This window comes from Neofelis nebulosa, chromosome 8, assembly GCF_028018385.1.
Source record: "Neofelis nebulosa isolate mNeoNeb1 chromosome 8, mNeoNeb1.pri, whole genome shotgun sequence".
In the NCBI taxonomy this organism is placed as follows: domain Eukaryota; kingdom Metazoa; phylum Chordata; class Mammalia; order Carnivora; family Felidae; genus Neofelis; species Neofelis nebulosa.
Genome location: NC_080789.1, coordinates 107,678,147 through 107,699,179, shown reverse-complemented (window position 1 = coordinate 107,699,179; position 21,033 = coordinate 107,678,147). Strand labels below are relative to the sequence as shown.

At 44.4% G+C, this 21,033-nt stretch overlaps 1 protein-coding gene across 50 annotated transcripts in view; it reads right to left on the bottom strand.

Moving 5' to 3' along the window:
* The window catches only part of CACNA1C (calcium voltage-gated channel subunit alpha1 C), a 752,159-nt gene that overhangs the window by 164,868 nt on the left and 566,258 nt on the right, over window positions 1–21,033 (bottom strand). For all 50 annotated transcript variants that reach the window (XM_058744174.1, XM_058744178.1, XM_058744176.1 and 47 more), the window contains exon 9: window positions 17,675–17,847. In XM_058744174.1, coding sequence (XP_058600157.1) covers window positions 17,675–17,847 — 173 coding nt within the window. The remainder of the gene's footprint in view (window positions 1–17,674; window positions 17,848–21,033) is intronic.

Here is a 21,033-nt window from a genome sequence, read left to right as displayed (position 1 = left end):
TATCCTGTAGCCAACTGTAGCTGCCCAGCCATGAAGGGCAGAGACAGGGTCTGTGAAAAGGAGGATATTCTCTGCCTGGCCCAGACACCCATAACTTCTGGAATATAGGACTCAAAGAAAAACACAGTGCCAGAGGGGGCTATAAGGTATCAGAACACTCAAGGGTTTATAGAAAACCAGAGATTATTACTTTTACATACTAGGAAACTAAGGCCTAGAGGGGGAAGGGTTTGTTCAAGGTTACAGAGCTATTCATAGTAGAGCTGAGACTACGAATCAGTCTCCTACTTTTCAGGGTCTTCTTTCCCTTCTACTTCCCTTCCTTATCACCAGGTATTTCTGGCAGGGGGAGGCGGGGGTGGGGAGTTACCTTGTTCTTTGTGCTCACCTCTTTCCTGCCTGACAAAAGAGAAAGAGGCTGGTCCTTAGAGTCAGACAGACCTGGGCGTGAGTCCTGGCTAAGCCTTGTATTGGCTGTCTGGCCTTGGGCAAATTATCTGAACCTTATCTTTCTCATCTGAAAAAATGGAGATAATAATACCAGTCTTGGAGGTTTAAGTGAGGATTAGAGATAATATGCCTGGGAACTGTATATATTTATTGGGGAATGAAAAAGCAAAATTCAGGCTAAACAGAAGAACCTCAGGATCACTTGCTTTGCATCTAAAAGGTCATCTGGAGTCTGAACACTTCTTAGTGATGATATATGTGTTCCCAGGGCCAGTCCCTAAGGATGGCTGCAGTTAATGGAGCTCCCTTTGGGGCCATCAACTTCCCCCATGTCTTCATCATTGTTGTCAGTCCTTTCATGAAATATTCATGAAGTTCCTACTGTGTGCTAACAGTAACTTACCTATGGTACGGTCCCTGCCTGGAAATGCTTAACAGCTTGTGAGAAGACAATCTGTAAACATCTTTAACTATCATGAATCCTGAAAACCTATTTAAGCACAATTGGAAAGAAGATAGCTGCATTTACATCCCTTTTGTGCTTCTTGGATTCTTTTTTTAAACCCTAAATGAAACCAAGAACTTGCCAGAGATTGTGTTCTGGTCTCCTAACCTGCTCTCTGCCTTGCCATAAAAGGTTATTTTGGACCACAACCTGGGCACCATGGTGGTCCTTCTAGCCTTACTCTGGATCTCAGTTGGGTGCAATCATATGGGTCCTGGGCCTTTTTAGAGTGGCCCCTGCTCCATATTTCTGTAACTTACTTGGAAAGAATTTCTGCTTCTATGAACCAGTGACACTAGTCACAGCGATATTGGAGCCTCAGTTCCAGTTTGGTTTTAAATAGATTTTTGTCTAAATATATTTTTTAATATGCAACAATTGGGTTAGTCTAATGACAAATGTCATCCCCTGCCATTGCCAGAGCAACATGCCATTTCCGTTAGGAGTGATGCTTCCTGGCCAGACTGAGGCATGGAAAATAATTTTGGGTCATCAACATTTCCCTTCAGTTTCGTTGATCTGATTAAACTTAGAAACGGAAAGAGGAATTTACAAATTAGATGCTGTTCTCTATTTATTACCAAAATGGTTGCTTTCCACTACATCCAGGAGATACAGTTGAGATCTCATTAAGTCTCAGCTTGTGATAACATTTACTCCATAAATCTCCATCACATCCAGTGAATGAAATGAGCATGATGCCAAAGACCACATAATGGATGAAAATCAAACCTCTGCCCTCTTGGAAGAGAGTTGACCTTTTCAAGCCTTAAACGTATTCAGTTTTCCCATCCTAAAGAAGCAGCTAGGCATTTATTCTTGGTACTCTCTTAACCATTTCCTGACTGCCATTCTTAGCCAGCTAGCTGGCCTTACAGAGAGAGAAAGAAAATAAGGATATTTCTGATACTTCTCTGGATGAATGTGAAGAATAAAGTGGAGAAGAGGTGAGGACCTGAAGAAAAACATCAAGGAAAGGGCCTTTCCTCTAGCAGAAGTTAGAAATGTTGACAGATCAGAAATGGAAGACGAAACAGTAATTTGTGTGTCTGACTCATTATATATCCTCTGCTAGATCACATCTGGCCCTTCCTGGTTTTAGCTCTGACACAGTGACAAGGCAGGCCCCAGTCATCTGTTCCCAATGGCAGAGTTTCAGACTTTCAGGCCAAGACCACACTTTTCTCCCTCTCCCCCTCTGAACCCCATCTCTCATCCCTTTTCCAACTGCTACTCATTGCCTATCTGCCAGGCTCTGTGCTAATGCTGAAAATACAAAATTCCCACCCTCATAAGGTATGTGCCCCAGTAGACTGTATAAGATGGATAAATAAATAGACACAATATATGGTGCAGGCCTGGAGTAGGTGTTCTGGGAGTGAGGAGAGGTGGAGGGTGCAGTGAGGGGAGGGCAGGTAGAAACGGAGCTGATGCAGTTCCAAAGGCAGATGGTGGAGCTGGGATTTCAAGGCAGGGAGATCAGAGTGCATATAGGTGCCAGGAGGGTCTCTGGAACAACAGGCTGCTTCCAGAGTTCAGGGAATCCTGCAGGAGACCCAGTACAAATTCTGGGGGTCTGGGAACTGCAGTATTCTAGAATCAATTAAATCCTTCTGGGGTTTGATGGACTGGAGAGATCCAGGTTTGGTTCAGACTCCTAGGACTAAAGCTAACATATGTCAACTTAGAAGTACAGAAACAAAAGACATGGCAGGGTGGTGGGGGAGGACTTTGCTGTCTGGCCCAACCCCTCATTTTACCAATGAGAAGACTGAGAAGGACTAATTGCCAGTTGGTAACTGAGTGGGACCTGGAAGCCAGTGGCCTGTTTCTCTCAGGCTCCTAATCAGCACCACTACATCACACAGACTACTCCCACCTAAAACTCTGGCATCCTGTTAGGAGAGAAAGGTTGAGGGCCATTCATCTCACATTGCTGCACTCTCAACTCATCTCATCAAGTGGATTAATGTGATTATGGAAATTATAATGAAAATGTATACCATCTGAGAGGCTTAAAAAGCAGCTCTACAATTTTTACTAAAGCTTGGGATCTTCCTGAGGAAAACCTAGGGTGTTTTGCCCGATTGTCAGCAACCGACCACTGCAACTTCACGGTCACTGCTGAATGGCAGAATGGGCTGTAGGTCAAGGGGGCTAGGGCCCTCTACCATTGGCATTACTTTTCACACCAAGAAGAGGCTCTCCCCTCAGGTGATAGCAGGGATCTTTTCCTCTGCCTGTGCTGGGCACAGCAAATGTGGTGCCAAACTTCTCATCATAGCTGAACTCAGCTTACTGAAGCAAGTAATAATACATACAACGAGACTCCAACTCTGAATATTTCTGACTAGAAGGGGTCCTCAATTTTTTCTTGTCCATGTGTAAGGTGTGTATGTGTGCAAGTTTGTATATATGTCTGTGTTTATATGTACGTATTGCAATTTCAGAGAATTTTGTTAGCATAGTAACTGGCCTGATACTGGATACCATTATCATATCTCATGAGTCATTGAAATGAGATATAGTGGTTGGACAGGTTGATTTGAAGCTTGGAATTGGGAAGGTAAACAAAGGCTTTTCCCCTTAAAGCCAGCCTGTCAAGCATATAATTAAGGCTTTCCACCTCGTCAGTAAGTTGTTGAGAACAAATCTATTATATCACACCCAAACACAGCACAGACAAGTTCCAGGGCAGTTGTAATAATTCCTTAACAGCTTTGGGCCTGTGTTTATATTTTCTCTTGACCTCTAATCTTGGAATGCTTGTGTTCCTGCATATGAGGCACTGTGAAGTCCTGTGTATGAGATTTAGGGTATGTTAGTCAAAACCAGCTTTATGCTTGGCAAATTGTTTTTAGAACATCATTTAGGGAGCATCAAAGGCTTTTTAGTCCAGATGTTTAAAAAGTATCTTAATATTCATACTTTTTTTGTAAACAAATAAAAATAAACCAACACCAAGGACCTTATCAAAATTTGAATATACATTTTTGGAAAGGACAAACCTTAAACTTCTTCCATCAAAGCTCTACCTAGTGAATCGTCCCTGAAGATCTTTGCTGGGAGTAATTTTTGTCAGTCTGATGAACTAATATGAATTAAGTCTTTATTGAAAAGAGTATATATTAGTATGAATCTGCATGGCTAAATCTTTGTCTTCCTTTTTTTCTCCTAGGCTATCTGGAGATCTCATCTGGAATAGGACATTTGACTCTTTCACCCTGGTCTTCCTCGATGACCTCTGCAGGAGACCATTCATTCATGGACTGTATTTTGTGAATAGAGTCTTAATTGCAAACATTTTTCTTGCTCATCCTCCACTTTGAGATGGGTGACACTGAATGTCATGATAGTCTGGGTCCTCCTGGTGGATCCAAACTGGGGGCAGGGGGAGGAAAGTTTATGGCCTTTTCATTGAAGTCTAAGGGTAGGCCTGAAGTCAGGTGTTCAGAAATGAACAACAGTGATTATTCTGTTCTGGGAGGACTGTGCCCAGTTCCCACTATGTTGTCCTTGAGAACGTTGTATGATCTGCCCTGAGAGTGTTAAAACCTACATGCATATCTGAGAAAAAGTAAGTTTGTAAGCACCGTGAGTGGGGAGGAAATCCGCCCTTTGCTGTCTTCAGGAAACATACCAGTCTTATAGGAGATAGGGTCCTACAGAAATCACCCAGATGCTTCTCTTAGCATCTGGTAAGGCATGACTGGACACTGTGTGGCTCTGCCCAGATGCTGGGAGATAGACTCAGTGACCTGAAGACCACTTTGTGCCCCAGGACTTTAGGATTCTGTGATTTTCTGATTGTGCTGGCGCCATCCACTTGGCTAAAGAAGGAATCCAGAGCCTAGTACAGGGACACACAGAAAAGTCACTGCAATGGAGTGTTTGTGTCACCCCAAATTCGTATGTTGAAACCCAACACATACCAATGTGATGGTATTTGGAGATGGGACCTTTGGGAAGTCATAGGTCATTAGTATAGAGCCTTTAGGATTGGGATCAGCAGCCTTAGAAGAAGAGGTCAGGGAGAAGGCTTGTGCTCTTTTTACCATGTAAGGACACAGAAAAAAAGCAGCCCTCTATAAACAGGAAAAGGACCCTGCCTAAGAACTTGACCACACTGGCACTCTGATCTTGGACTTGCAGCCTCCAGAAGTATGAGAAATCAATCTTGTTTGAGCCATGCAGTCTATGGTAACTGGTTACAGTAGCCCAGAGGGAGGCAGGAATAACGCTTAACTGGACCAACCCTCCCTGTTCCAGCTTTCCCTCTTCTCCTTGCCTTCAGCCCAACCGACTACTGACATTTTGCCTTCTGATTTTAAGAGTTCCATTCATCTTCCCAAGGGACCACTCTTCTATTGAGCTAGTCCTTTAGGGTGATTTTGTTGTTCCTGACCAGGCTCCAGTCCTGTCCTACTAACCACAAGACTTAAATGCACAGTGATCATAATGATTAATAGTCCAGCACTTACAGCAGGTACTATAGTTAAGAGGAAAATATTTCCTATTATATGGGAGCATAAATCTCTTTTGGAAACACTGTAGTTATCACCAGAGGCATGTGCATTTCCATTTGATGAAGTAATCCTGAAGGATGGAGCCATCAAAGCCCTATGTTTGGGATTGCTACTGAACTTTTTTTTTTTTTTCATAAGTTACTTAATCACAAGGGCAGGGATTAAATGAGGTAGAGTCACTTGAATTCTAAACATGGAACCTTTCAGGGTAAAGGGACTGCTTGTTGGTGTGTTTATGGTCGTGGATAGAAACAAGCCTTGAACAGCAGGGGCCAAGTGTTGACAGGGCTCCCAGACATGACAAACTAGCTCCCACGGGGAGTCCTTCAGGGGGACAGGTCACTGCTGCAACCCTTCCACCATCCCTGGGTCTGGTAAATTACTGGGTATTTATCCCAAAGACATTTTGGTCTGTCATTCCCCAGGACTGTCCTGGTGGATGCAGGAGATGGGTGGAAAGTCATCTTTGCACTCCATTCCCCTTCCATCAACCTCATTTTGGCTATATCAGCCCTTGAAATGACCGACCTCCCTGCTTGCAGCTTCTCCATCCCTCCAACCACTTGTTCCCATTAAGAGCATGGTGACCTTTTAACAGTGAACTCTGCTTAAGTCTCTTCAGTGGCCCCTCCTTATCCCCAGGATAAAGTCCATGTCTGAAGCCCTCTGGGACCAGGGCTGTCTTCTTTCTTGGCTTGTCTTTGGTTTCTCCCCCTGCACCCCAGAGTCAGGTCCTTTCCTTTCTCCTCTTCCTCGTTTTCATCCTCCTATTACTTGCCTCTATACTTGATATATGTGGCTCCCTCAGCTTACAATGTCCATTCTCATCTTTTTTGCCTTGTGAACTGATTCTGGTCTGTAGCATAGTTCCTGCCACGTGTCCACACAACTCTAGTTGTTCTTTCCCCCCTGGGAACTTAGCTAGACTATGTTTCCCAGCCCCTTGGAAGCTAGCTGGAGCTGGTAACTATTTTGGCCGATGAGATGGGGATGGCAGCCATGCCCACACTTTTAGGCCTGGTCTTCAAAGCTTCCCGAATGCCCCTCTATACTTCCTGTCCCTTCCTTCTTCTTCTGGTCACATGCAGGGGATCCGTAGAGGCCCAGGGGGTGGTATAGCTGCCAGCAGGAAGAAGCCTGGTCCTCAAAGACTGTGTGGAGGTGAATGTCCCCTCCTACCAATATCAAACCCGCACTAAACTGTGGAGCAAGAAGTAACCTTCACTGTGTCAAGTGACTGAGACTCGATTTGCTTATGACAACAGTTAGCCCACCCTGACTGACATGGCACCCCTCCAGAATCATTCCCTGGGTAGGCAGCCTGTCCACCCTCTTCCAAATGCTACTTCCTCTCTCCTGTATTTCTCCAGTACCTTTTTCATACCTTCAGCTCACTGCTGTAACCTGTGTGTGCATCTATCTCCTTAACTAAGCTGTAAGTCCCCTTAGGACATGGACTGTGTTTATTTATCTTGGTATTCTGAGTGGACAGTTGGTAGTTAAACATGTGTTGAATGAACGCACAAATGTCTCTCTCAAATGAGCATGTGTGACTCCATGAGGTCTTCCCAAAACTGTTCATTACCATAAGGCCAGTGATCACAGTTTCTGTGCCCCTTCTGCTGGCCTCCCCTACCACACACCCTGATGATGGAAATATAGTACGTGGTTAATCTCCTTCCATTACCAGATGATAATTTTCCACATCAGCACACATGATAGAGGCAGGAACTGTCACTCCTTCTCCTTCACTAACAGCCTTGTGACAGATAATATATCTTGATGTGACATGGGGCTTTTATCGGTCAGTGTTTATGTGGAAGGAAGGGAGGGATAGGTGTTAGGAGCCAAGGGCAACTGTACTGTGGGTGGCTCTGCTTGGGGGCTGAACACTGGTTATCAGAAGAAGTGGATCAAAGGAAATTTAGGATGCCTCATCTCCCCTTAGATCCATTTGCTGAGCTACTTCCAGCTCCCAGGTGTGTCGATCTGTTTGCAAAGCACCAAATTAAAATCGGCACTTTACTGGGCGCCTACCCTGGGCGAGGCTGAATGGGCAGATCCATTGTTCAAAGGGTTTTGTGGTTTCAGGCAGGTGACAAGACTTTTCCAAAAACACCACATATGAACTCCTCGCTGTGAGGCTGTCCCTGGCCAGGATTCTTCCTCTGGGCCTCTATAATGCTGAGGCTGCTAGGATTATCAGAGGTTTGAAAGCGATGACCCCATTGCACTGCATAATCCTGCATTGTCAGAGACAAACTGTATCATGTACCTCACAGTGGACTTGCCAAGGCAGGAGACTGGATGGTCAGTGAGCTAGAATACCCCGTTCCTGGAGCATTCTGGTTGACAACACTATCCTTTAATCAAGTCCCAAAGGGCCCTGAACTGAAAGAAATTCTGACAGGTCATATTCATGTTTTCTTTCAAGCAAGATTATCTCTTAAACTATTCCAAATGGACTTTTTTTTTTAAAGATTAAACATATTTTATTTTATTTTATTTTAAGTAGGCTCCATGCCCAACATGGGGCTTGAACTCATGACTCTGAGATCAAGAGTCACATGTCCTACTGACTCAGTCAGCCAGGCACCACCCCAAATGGATAGTTTTTTAAAAATATTTCAGAGACAGAGAGAGAGAGAGAGAGCACATGCATGAGCTGTGGAGGAGCAGAGGGGGAGAGAGAGAGAGAGAGAGAGAGAGAGAGAGAGAGAGAGAGAGAGAGAGAGAGAGAGAGAATCTTAAGCAGGCTCCATGCTCAGAGAGAAGCCTGACACGGGGCTAGATCCCACAACTCTGGGATCATGACCTGAGCCAAAATCAAGAGTCAGACACTCAACCAACTGAACTGCCCGGGCACTCCCAAGTGGACAGTTTTTGATCTCAGTTAACTTTTTTTTTTTTTCTCTTGAACAAGATAATGCCATCACTTCCTTTTTTTTTTTTTTTTTTTTTTTACATTTCTAATAGATTGCTTTTTTTTTTAATTTTTTTAATTTATTTATTTTTTAATATATGAAATTTACTGTCAAATTGGTTTCCATACAACACCCAGTGCTCATCCCAAAAGGTGCCCTCCTCAATACCCATCACCCACCCTGCCCTCCCTCCCACCCCCCATCAACCCTCAGTTTGTTCTCAGTTTTTAACAGTCTCTTATGCTTTGGCTCTCTCCCACTCTAACCTCTTTTTTTTTTTTTTTTCCCCTTCCCTTCCCCCATGGGTTTCTGTTACGTTTCTCAGGATCCACATAAGAGTGAAACCATATGGTATCTGTCTTTCTCTGTATGGCTTATTTCACTTAGCATCACACTCTCCAGTTCCATCCACGTTGTTACAAAAGGCCATATTTCATTTTTTCTCATTGCCACGTAGTATTCCATTGTGTATATAAACCACAATTTCTTTATCCATTCATCAGTTGATGGACATTTAGGCTCTTTCCATAATTTGGCTATTGTTGAGAGTGCTGCTATAAACATTGGGGTACAAGTGCCCCTATGCATCAGTACTCCTGTATCCCTTGGATAAATTCCTAGCAGTGCTATTGCTGGGTCATAGGGTAGTTCTTATAATCATAAAGCTCATCCTTTCTCTCTTTCTTTAAAGATCAAACTCATGCCCCTTTATGTTAACATTTAAGATCAGTTTTCCCTGCCACTTTCTCCCCTCTGCTGTCCTCCCCTCTCCCCCTTTCCTCTATCTTGCTTTGCCCATTAGACTGAAGGTAATAAATGCTGTAAGGAAGGAGATGAAAAGGTTACTCTGGCCTCTGGGGGGTTAGAGAAGCCCTCTTCTAGTACCCTTCTGGCTGGAGGAGGAGGACAGTCACCACAATACTGAGGGGAGAGATCATAGTATAAGGAATATATGAGTATAAAGGTATATAGTACAGGGTCAGCAGAACTGGACTCAAGGCCTACCTACCTGAGGTTAGGTGCAATGTGCAAGCTATAGGACATGAACAAGTGAACTTCTCAGAGCCTCAGTTTTTCCATCTATAAAATGGGACATGAATATCTACATAAGATGATCTTGGGGAAGATTAAATGAGATAATCTATGTCTTTTCCCCCTTGCATGCAAGGAAAAGACATGTCCCCTGTCATGCCCTTAGCTCTGTTCTGCCTCAACAAGGAGAGCCCATAGAGGGCTGATATGTGTCCAGTATCCAATCTCATAATCCGAAAAGCACAAGCTGTGCGCCCCCTCAGCACAATGACTCCCCCTCAGGGAGAGAATGTGGGAGTGGAGGATCTTACCCCCTTGATCCATTGACCATCAAGCTTTTTCTTTCAGTGGGTCTATAATTCTACCTCTTTCCAGCTGTTCATCTAGGCCCACTTTCTTAACCCCTAAATCATTTCTACCCAGACTTCCAATGCTGATACATTCTCTGAGGCCTACTCTGAGTATGGCTAAGACTAGACAAAGGGTATTTGGCCAAGTAGGTAGCAATGTAGATATATAAAACTTTAATATTCTTGATCCAAAGACTTGGATTCAACTCAATTTGGTTCCATCTTTTTTGGATGGGGGTAGTCTATTAATTATAAATCACTGTACTGGATGCTGAGTGGGAGAATGAATAAGAAGTTAGTAAAGCATATTTTCTGCCTCCCAAGAGCTTTCTGTATGACAAGAGGGCTGGGCCATCTCTACTCACACTGGTGAAGCAGGGGAGAGGTCGAGAGTGTCTGACAGTGCTTGTCCTGAGAGGGAAAGTCTGGGAGGACTGAAGACATGCTCCTGGTACTGAGCTGGTAGGCAGGGTTGGAGCAGGTGAGTGAGGTGAGGAGGGAAAGGGTATTTTAGGGAGAGATGCATCAAAGTCCAGAAGCAAGAAAGTAGCAGACCTGTTTGGAAAAAAAAAGAGTAGTCTAGTTTTTCTGAGGGTGAATAGAGAGTGATATGCTCAAGCTATTGGCTGGGAGATCAGAGGTGCTGGCAATACTGAGAGAAGATGTTCAGGTTTTATTTTACAGTTGTGCAGAGACATTTAAAGCTTTCTAGCAGGACACTGACATGTCAGCTCTAGACATATGAATTTGGCCACATCATGCAGGGTGTATGGAAGTGGGGCTGGTGGGCAGGGCAACCATATGGTTACTACCAGGGGGAAGAGAGGTGGAGAGAAAGAGAAGGACGGGGTGAGGGGACTCTCCATGGGGCAGGAGGAACTGATAAGACCTGACAGTTGACTGAATGGAGGAAGGATCACAGAAGAGGAGGAGTGGGGAGAAAGAGGGGGGAAAAAGAAGCCCTCTGGCCCAGTGGCCTGTAGTCAGGAGGGTAGTGAAGTTGCTAGAGACAGAAGAAGGCTTGGAAGATGCTGGTTTGGGCTGGAACTCTGGTTGGAAGGCAGAGGATGCTCTCTCCCAGGCACTGGAGAAGGAATGGACCTTCCAGGCTCTGGGGCCCCACCGAGGACTCCTGGCCTTTCTCAGTCCTTCAAGATCTAACAGCCTCTTTGCTCTGCCCCTGCTGAGTGCACAGTTGGCCAGTGATCCCAGGAAGACAGCTCCCACTTATCCCTTCACATGGCAAGAGCAGCAGGAGTGATCTGGTGGTTCAGTGGGTAATCTTGTGTCTCCAGGAAACTGCAGCATTGCCTGGCAAGTATCTGAGTGCTTGCTGCCATGGGTGCTAGATCTAAAAAGGTGTAAGAAGCCCTCTTCTGGTACATTTCTCAGCTGGTGTTGACTATTTTCCTCACTGTAAATGTAACCATTTGTCTTCTTGTTGGGTGTAACTGATTTTTGGCACAAGCGCCCCTAAAGATATAACCCTGTGTGTGCTCTTGTGCTCCCCCAGCTTGCCTTTTTCTCCTTCATATGTCATCACCACAGAGCCCTGGGCCCTGCAAGGATGCAGGAAGCTTCCTTCTGTCTTGAAAGGGTGTGTGAACTGGGAGTCTCCCTGAGTGGGTGGGGGTAAGGGGTAGGGAAGGGGTGCGTACGTGCTTCCAGAGCAGGAGCAGTTATTAACCTATAACTTCACACACCAGTCAGGCACCTTTACACTGACCTAAGGCTGGTCACGGGCAGGCCATCAAAGTCTGTCAAATTCTATGGGGCTTTTACTTCTCCATTCCTCCAGAAGCATATAGCCATCATTCACTGAGAAGACTGTCATGGTGCAAGGTTAACAAGCTTTACCCCAAACTGGTTTTGCTGTAAGAAGTATATGGCAGCTCACTGGAATTGCTATGTTCAACTTCTCACTTATGTTCAATACCACCCCTCATGTAGCTCTTCCACTGTTCCCGGGGCTGGGACAATGGCATCTATAAACTTGCAGGGCCAGATAGCACAGCAGCCAGATTGTGCTCCAAAGGCAGATGGCTACCTATGGAAACCCCCGTCTGGGTCTTTGTTATGACATGACCCCCCTAAGGGAGGTACCACACACAATGCTACCACTGGAGCCAGAGAATCCACGAAATAGTGTCACTGCAGAGCCCTGGTGTATAGCAACTCCCACTAGACACTGGCATCTTCAGGGCACAGCTCTCTCTCATTTCTCAAGAGCTCCCCACACCTTTCCATGACACTGCAATCCTTCTACCTTGCCACTGTCCTTGCTTATGTGGGTTCCATGCCCATTTGCCTGGCTTCAAATGACACTTTGCAAGAGTGGAGAATGATTCAGAGCTAGTGGACAACAGATGTATATATGAAAGTACTCCAAAAGACAGTCATTAATGATGCCACAAGAAAGTCACTTCTGAACAGACAGAACGAAGTAGCTGTGATGGTCAGGGCTTCTGTGTCCTAACAGCCCAGGGCAAGGTGGAAGATCCTTTGCCAAAACTTGCTTATGGACAGGCACTCACAAACTCTTGTAAATCACTTGCATTATATGTGCAGTAATATTTCCAAGCCCAGGGATTTGTCAAGGAGTAGGGACACAGGGTGAATTAAGAGCAGCTGCCTGAGGACCTCACAGTGTAGCCTAGCAAGCATGCGAAGAGGGGGACACATCCCAAGTGCCATGGGAGGAGTGAGGGACAATTGGGGAGAACTATCTGACAAGGCTTCTGTGAGGAGCATCATGGTGTGGTGGAGAGTCCTGAATGGTGAATCAGGGGACCCGGCTCTGAGTCCTGCTGTCTCCAATAATCAGCTCAAGTGAGCTGTTCCTATCTTGGACTCGTTTCTTCACCTTATCTCAGGCCACATTCCAACACTAAAGTTTTAGGGCCCTTGTTTGGACCAGCTGGGAATTAACGGGGGTGGGGGAGCAAGAGTTATCTGGGGTCTGCACAGTCCGCTGTCACTGAGCAGCATGGGGTCAGGATGGCCCTCTCACACATGGTAATTAAAGGGTACAAAATAATGGAGTCAAGGGAAAAACAGTTGTTAATGTTTCATCTCATGCAATCTGAGCCAGATGGTTGGTGGGATTCTGTCACAAAAATCTAGACGTGTGGTAACCCCGGACCATGAGCTAAGTCCACGGTAAATACTGACTATATGGATTAAATTGTAAAAAAAAAAAAAAAGGTTGAAATAATGATGCACATGCCCTTGACATGTGTACAATGTAAATCAGTGATTTTCAGATTATTGCTCTTGAGCCACATGGGGCCTTTTTGTGGGCAACCTGCTGCTCTCATAAGTCCTCAGATTTCTGTATTTCAATAATACACTATCCCAGACTCTGCAGGGCATGTAGCAGTCACGCGGCTCTGTCGGGTAATGATGATTGGAAAAGTGGCTCCCGAGTCACATAACTGAATACCACTGGTGTAAATATTTAATCCTGCTTATCTATGTGGAAATTCAATGTTTCACTTCCACCGTCTGTCTGTCTTTTATATGCTCATCCACATAAATGTCTGTCAGACTGCAAGCTTTAGAGGGCTGGGACTGCATTTAAAATGTCTTAATGATATGAGACAGAGATTCCCAAATGGGTAGATATTTAATAAATGCATTTTTTGATCTTGAGGAGGAAAAAGAAAGAAGAAATTTCTGACTTTATCTCTTTCTCTATGGCTTCTCTCTAACGACTGGCCTTCTATTAGATTCAATATTGAAGCTGGAAAAGGGCCCTGTCTCTTGGAGCAGCACATCTCTACCAGTGGGCTCTGTGCAGCAGTGATAGTTTTCTAAGTGGTGCCTTCAAAAGGGATGTTCATTGCTGCTCGGAGGGAGAGGGAAGGCCTCTGCATTACCCTGGTCTTTACCCAAGAGGAGCAGGGCTTGAAGGCCAAGACACATGTGGCTGCCTACTTTGGAAGTGACACAGAAGCAACAGTGCACAAGCCTACCCCCTGCTTGCTTCACCTCTTTTGGGCCCAGAAACACTTCATGAGTGTAATTTTCTCCTTCTCCTAAGGCTGTCTGTAACCAGTGGCAGAGGCAATGCCTAGTACTGAAATGACTATAGATGGGGATATAATGCAAGGTTGGCCTTTAGACACTAACCTCTTAGGGTCACATGCAGGCTGGATTACATGAGTCTCCTCCTCTCCTCTTTCTGGAAACACTTAGATGGCTGACAGCTAGGTCATGCCAACAACAGAGGGTCTTCAAACAATGCTTGATACCATTCTGTGAAGTAGCTAAACTCAAGAGATTCATGAAAGAAGACTCTGATTTGCCCTCAAGCTTTGACCCTAACCATTTCACCCACTTGCTCTTGCTGAGGCCCCGGTGACCTCCACATTGCTAAGCCCAATGATTTGCTTTTGGCGCTCACTTTGCTTGACCTCTGAGCAGCACAGACCCTCCTTCACTTTTCCTTCTGTCTGTCTGGCAGTGCCTGTCTAAGTCTCCCTTGCTGGTTATTCCTCATCACCCCTGTCTCCAAACATCACTGGGGCCCAGGTTCTTGGAATGTGTCTCACTTCTGTCTATACTACACCCTAGTATGGCAGCTAGGCTAATGCTGACTCTGCAAATTATAATTCTGTCCCAGACCTTTTCCCCAGACTTAGATTTATCCCAGTTGTTCACTCAACATCTCCACTTGGAAGTCTAATAGACATTTCAAACTTAAAGGTCTACAATGGTTTTCATGATATTCCTGCCCTGACATCTTTTCTCTCCCCATCTTCCCTGTATCAGTAAATGAGGACTCTACTCCTACTACTTTGAGGACAACCACCTTGGGATCTCCCTGACTTCTCTCTCTTTCACATCTCATATGTTATATGTCAGCAAATGCTGCCATTGTAGAGCCTGACTGCATTACATCATGTTACCAAGACAAGGCTGAACACCGTCTCTTGAGGCAGTAGCTTCCCACCTGGCTCCCTGCTTCACCCTTACTCACCTTCATTTCATTTTGCACATGATGGCCAGGGGGATCCTGTTAAATTTTACATAAATAAAAATGCTGGGTGGGTCGTATCTTTTCTCAGCTTGAAACCACCTGAGGCTTCTTGGCTCCCTTCTAGTAAAAGTCCAGATTCTTATAATGATTTTTATGATCTACTCCTTGATTAACCTTGGACCTCATCTCCTACCACTGTCCCTGTTTTTCACTCCTCCCCAGTCACATTAGCCTCTTTTCTGTTCCTATGTCAGCCATCTTCCTGCTTCAAGGCCTTTCCATTGGCTGTTCCCTCTGCCTGGAATGCTCTTTCCTCAAATATCTATATGGCTCATTTCCTTACTGCCTTCAAGTCTTTATTCAGATGCTACCTTCTCAGTGAGGTATTTCCTGATCACCTCCCCTAGAAATGCAACCTCTCAACACTTCTGCCTCCCTCTCACTGTTTTATCTTTCTCTACAGTACTTACCACTCTCTGTCATACTAGTTAATTTATTGTCTATCTCCCCACTAGAATATAATTTCCATGAGGGCAGGGAGTTTTGACTATTTTGTTCATTGCTATATCCCCAGTGCCTAAAAAGTGCCTGGCACAGAGTTGCCCTGAATTAACAGATGGACAGAAGGAGGGAGGAAAGAATGAACTAGAATATGTTTTTGCATATAATTTCACTGGAAACATCATTTACTCTAATTACTTAGAGACATGCTTCTCAACTATGCCCTTTCTCTCTGTTGTCTTTCCAATCCGTGTTCCTTCTACTTCCTCAGTGGTTTTGCAGCTTTTCCTAGAAAAAATGAGTAATTGGGCCCCTTTATGTAAGCCCAGCTACCATGGAATGTGCCATTAAACTGTCCCTGTGCTGGAGACAGCTCCGTCTCACCGGTGCCCACCACCAGTGGCATTTTGTAAGTGCTGACAGGGATTCTGCCTGAAAGTTGCCGGGGTCATTGATGAAAAGTGATGATACCTTTTTGTTTTTTTAAATGACCACCTAATTTTTGAGCTGAAAAGAACTGGTAAGTACACTAACCTGTAATCTTTTAACAATTTCAAAGGCTAAGATGTTACTTTAATTGAAACACACGTGTAATTTGTAACAGCATTTCTCTCCTCCTATTTGTTTTGAAGGGCAAACTATGAAGTTCTGAAGAAGAGAATATAGTTACTAAGCCACACACTTGCCTTTTCTGCATATCTTTTCATTGCCAACTCCTTAATAATTTAATCACATCAATTCTGCTTTTAATTGGACTTCCCCAATAGACAGTCCTTTGGCCCCATTTTCTGGCTCCGTTCCTAAGTCTCTCACATTCACTTCATTGCAAATGTCTATTTTACTCTCTATATCTTGCTTTTTCGATACATATTCCCTTGCCTCATTCCCTAGAACTGTTCCACCACCATCTCCACAACTGAAGGAGCCAGGTTCTCAACCTGTCCTCCGAGGACAGGTTGGCTGAGGATGAGAAGTAGACCCAAAAGTCTTCTCCAGCCATGAGGAAAGAGTATGAGGTGAGAGGCACAACAGTCTCCAGAGTTTGATTTCATCCATATTTGAGCTTATGAAAATTTGGCAGAAACTTTGCCCATTGGGGTAGGCAGTTCAGTATGCTCTTCCCAAAGTTTAGCCAGATGGTGGGTGGATGGGTCTTGTCAATGTGATCTGCTCCAGCAGCAAAGAATACTTACTACTGGAAATTCCTTAGAATTTTTTCACTTAATGGGCAAGGCAGGAAGCAGCATACTTCTCCATGGAAGCTCTTGTGTTAGCCAGAGAACAGGAGAACTATATGTCTATGTAGATGGCACTTAATTGCTTAGCAAGTAGTGGATACTGAACATTTTTAATAACATGGGAAGAAACATGTTCATCACCATTACTCATGAGTTAGGGGTTCCACCCTGACTCAAGGTGAAGAGAGGAGCCAAGATGCCATTTCCTGTGTCTTTGAGGTAAGCTTCTCTGTCACTCACAGGTCAACTTATCTATTCACCAAACCATTCAGTCCACCAACTGTTCAACTACTCCACAGTACCATTAACAGTATAAAATTAGGTGCCAGGCATTTTTCCAGAACGACCCTCAATGGCATTATTGCTCACTGTTACAATCCATCAAAGGTGTTGCCTTCTAACTTGCCAAACTACTTAGTAGAGCATAAGGGTTTCTTCAGGTTGTTAATTTATGTTGTTACCAGTCCCTTGTTGTTTGTGTGTTTTAATTTTGTATTTTCGTCTTGAGCAGAGTTATTAGAAAGGGAATAGTTGATAGGTGATAGTTAAATCAGTCTCTGAAATGAGGGAGCAGACATTCTGTTCTTTGTTCTCATCTTTGACTGTCTTCTTCTCTTTTCCCTGCACCTGCTCCTTCTCCCAGATTCCCAATTAGAATTCAGTTACTAATGAGTAGAAACACAAAGAAATCAACTAGGGAGGGGTTTGAACACAATGGACATAATTAATGCCTACTCACAAGGACAAGAAACTGGACTCACATGTTAGACACACATATGTGTGTTAGGATATATATGTACACACATTCCTACACAGTAGGGATTTTAAAACTCTAATGGGAAGACCATAATCTAACCCCTGCACAAAGAGATGGAGCCTGGAGGAGGATGTCTGATCAAAAAAAAAAAAAAAAGTCCACCTTAGCAAAATCTCAACTGTCTTTTAGACTCTTTGGATTCTAAAAGGAATATGAGGCTTTACAGATCAACAGCTATTATTTCCCATCTGTGACTGATTTCTATGAGCAGAAATGATCACAATCAATGCTACAAATGTTGCTCCAGGTAGACAAACTGTAAGGACAAGTTGGTGGTAGAAGGCTTCACTGTTCTGGACTCTGTCTCCTCCCTCTCCCAGAACCCAGCCCAAGACAGGACAGCTGCTCACTGTTTCGGGGCTTCTCCTCATCCATGCCTTCGTCCTCGTTCTCAGGGTCGATGTCCTCTGCCTGGGTGATCCAGTCCAGGTAGCCCTTCAGGTCCTCTTCCAGCTGCTGCTTCTCTCGCAGCTTCTGGAAGTCTCCCCGAGCCTTGGCCTTCTCTCTCTCTTTGGAAAACTCTCTGGCAAGAGAGAGTGGAGTGGCAGGGTAGGGGAGCACACAGAGGAAGAGGGCCAGGTGGGTGGGAAGGAGAGATGGAGATAAGAGGAAATAAAGGGATTAATTTCTTCTCTTTGCACCAGGAGACCTGCCCACCTGCCCCTGCTTTCTACAGACAGCATTCTCTCATCCCAGGCTTTGTCTTCACTCTCACATAAACAGAAAGTCACTGAAGCGGACATTCTTGACACAGGCCACCAGAGTACAAAGTAACGGATAAAGTCCATTTCATTATTCTTGGATCACGGTCACAGACTTTGTCTTTTAATAGTGACTGTACTCCAGTGACCTGGAAACCCTTTTCAAATAGTCACTTAAAACCTCCATGACAGTTTTGGACCATGCACTTTCATTCTCCCCTGGAATTGGGTGGCCACTGGAAAGCCTTACAAACATCTCTGGATGACAAAGGTGTTAGGACTGGTGGTGTGCCAAAGCCCACTCACCCGCACTGGCTCCTGGGAGACCACCACACACAGCTCTTTGCTGCTCTAGCTTCACTGATATCTCCTTGTGGCTTGAAATTGGCCACGGTGGGAATATTTACACTATGGAAATTGGCAAAATGCTACAAACTAGGGCTTTTTCTTCCCACAGAGCCGATTGGTAAATATTTACCAGTACACCACTGATTTAAGGCCCAGGAGATTTAACCTCCTTAATCTCTATTCTTACTACTAGAGCTCATTTTGCCACTTTTAACATGCCTGGAAGGATTTCTAATCTAGAGAAAGTTCTTCCCCACGAGGAGACAAATGAGGACTCCAAACACAAGAAAATGTCCTGGGGGCTGCCCTTTATGTTAAAAAAGAAATGTAATCAGAATGGGAAAATATATAAAAGAAAGATGATATAAAAGTTAAATGATGCATTCAGTTTAAAGTAATCATGAGTAGAAATTGGAATTGGATTGGGATTTGCTGAAAGAAGGGCGTACTGAAAAATTTCTGACAAAATTGGTATTTCTTTCCTATTTTCTGATTCTGTTCTTATTTTCTCTCTGACTTCAAATGCACTTTCTAGCAAGAAAGGGGCTGGCAGCAGAAGGAGATATTCAAGAGGGCTAGTTCTGAACTCTTAATGCCTTTTCTTCCAAAATAGGACTATAGGAGCATTTTCGTCTTTGATATTTAGTCAATGGGAAATGGGGCCCTTGGTGGTGGTGGTGGTGGTGTGTGTATGTGTGACATGTACTGGGCATCTTGGTTAGTTCACAGAGACCTGATTCTTCCTTCTCTTACCAGTAAAGGCCTAGTTCAGGGCAGGAGGCTGTAGCAATCACCTTGAAGGCACAAGCCACACTAAGGAAAGGCACCTTGGAAGGAAGGGCACAGCAACAAATCACAGAGGGACAAAAGCTCAGTGCCTGAATCCATTCAGTCCTGTAGAGGTGCCTCTGTCACCACATCCACTATCTATTTAGGATTTGCATTTTGCTTATGTGGCCTCAGAGCGTACAGATTTTTAGCATTCACTATTTTTATGGTGAAAAGGGGTTAGGACAAGGAGTGATCTAGGGAATTTTTTATTTTTTATTTTTATTTATTTATTTTTCCAATATATGAAATATATTGTCAAATTGGTTTCCATACAACACCCAGTTCTAGGGAATTTTTTAATTGGGAGATGCGGGGGCTCTCAAGCTAACGAGTTTTCTTGAACTGCTGTCTTAATGATGCTCTGCTTTGGATGGAATTTTCTTCTTAAATTTGATTGAATCCAGTTCTAATTGGATTGAACTTGCTCTTTCTCCAGCTTCCTGCCAACTGGCACTACCTTCATTTTCTTCCAAGGAAGTTTAATGCCAGGGAAAAGCAACGATTGACAGCTCAAAATGAAGATGGAAGCTTTGCCTTGCTTTGTTCCCTCACTCCTTTTGCTGTTGCGGATGAGCATGGATATGCCCCCTATATCTGGGCATACCACCTGGGCTGTAGGCTTGTTCTCTAGAGATGGTCACCTCATATGGTAGTTCCTTCCCCATGCAAATCCACTCCAATAGCTGTGCTTCCAGGAGCCTTCTCTGGACTATCATTATGCCCTCATACATTTGCATTCTCCATTCCTTTTCTGTGGAATGGGTTTGGAGTTGTAAGGTGACTTAATAGTTATGGGTTCACGTTAGCTCTTTTGGATTATTTTGCAGAGGTCTCAAGTCCTAGTTATAAGACAACTACCCATCCTTCTGGAGTCAGGAGAACGGGGTTGGAATCAAACTGGAGTAGGGACAATCGATCCAGTCTTATGTTACAGCATTTGCCCCATGGAATGAAAGTTCATCATCCATACTCCAAGACTCTGGGGAACTTACATAAATATCCATGAGGTTGTATTGGGGGTGTGAAGGGAACGGAGAAGAGGCAGGACTGGATCTGAAGTCCTTCTGGCTCCCTTTGGCTCCTATAGTGTGAGGGGTATAACTAGGCTTATGGTTGGATGGAAGGTGAGTCACAGTTTCTCTCTCCAGATCCCACGCAGTAAGGGATTTTCTGGTTCGCTTTATCTCCTTGCCTGGATGCTAGCCATGTGCCTGCTCTGGGGACTGAACTAATGAAGACATGAAGCCCCAGCCTGATGGGCTGTGCTGGGCCCAGGGACCAGAGCTGGCCAGACAATCAGCCATAGCCATGGCATTTGTTATAAGGCAGGAGCACAGCTCTTCACAGCAATGGCCAATGTGAAAAGTGAGAGGTGGAATAGAGAGCTGGAGCCAGTATTCAGTAATGTAAAGCACACAGAGGGAGGTGCATGTGGAAAATCCAATCAATACAGAGGGCTTGGTGGGCCTCTAGGCCCTCTCATGATCAATATAGTCAATTCTCATTATTCATAGATTCTGTATTTGCGAATTTGCCTACTTGCTAAAACTTATTTGTCACTCCCAAATTGATATTTGTGTGCCATTGTGGTCATATGTAGATATGTGCAGCATGGGGTAAAACTGGAATCACACTCCTAGCTGAGGTTAAACAAGGCAACACTCTGCCTTTGTTTCAGCTCTTATACTGTAAACAAGTGTACTTTTTATGGTCCCTTTAGTGCCATGTTTTTCACATTTCTGCATTTTTTATTGGTGGTTTTTCTGTTAAAAATAGCCCCCAAACACAATGCTGAAGTGCTGTCTAGTGTTCCTTAGTGCAAGAAGGCT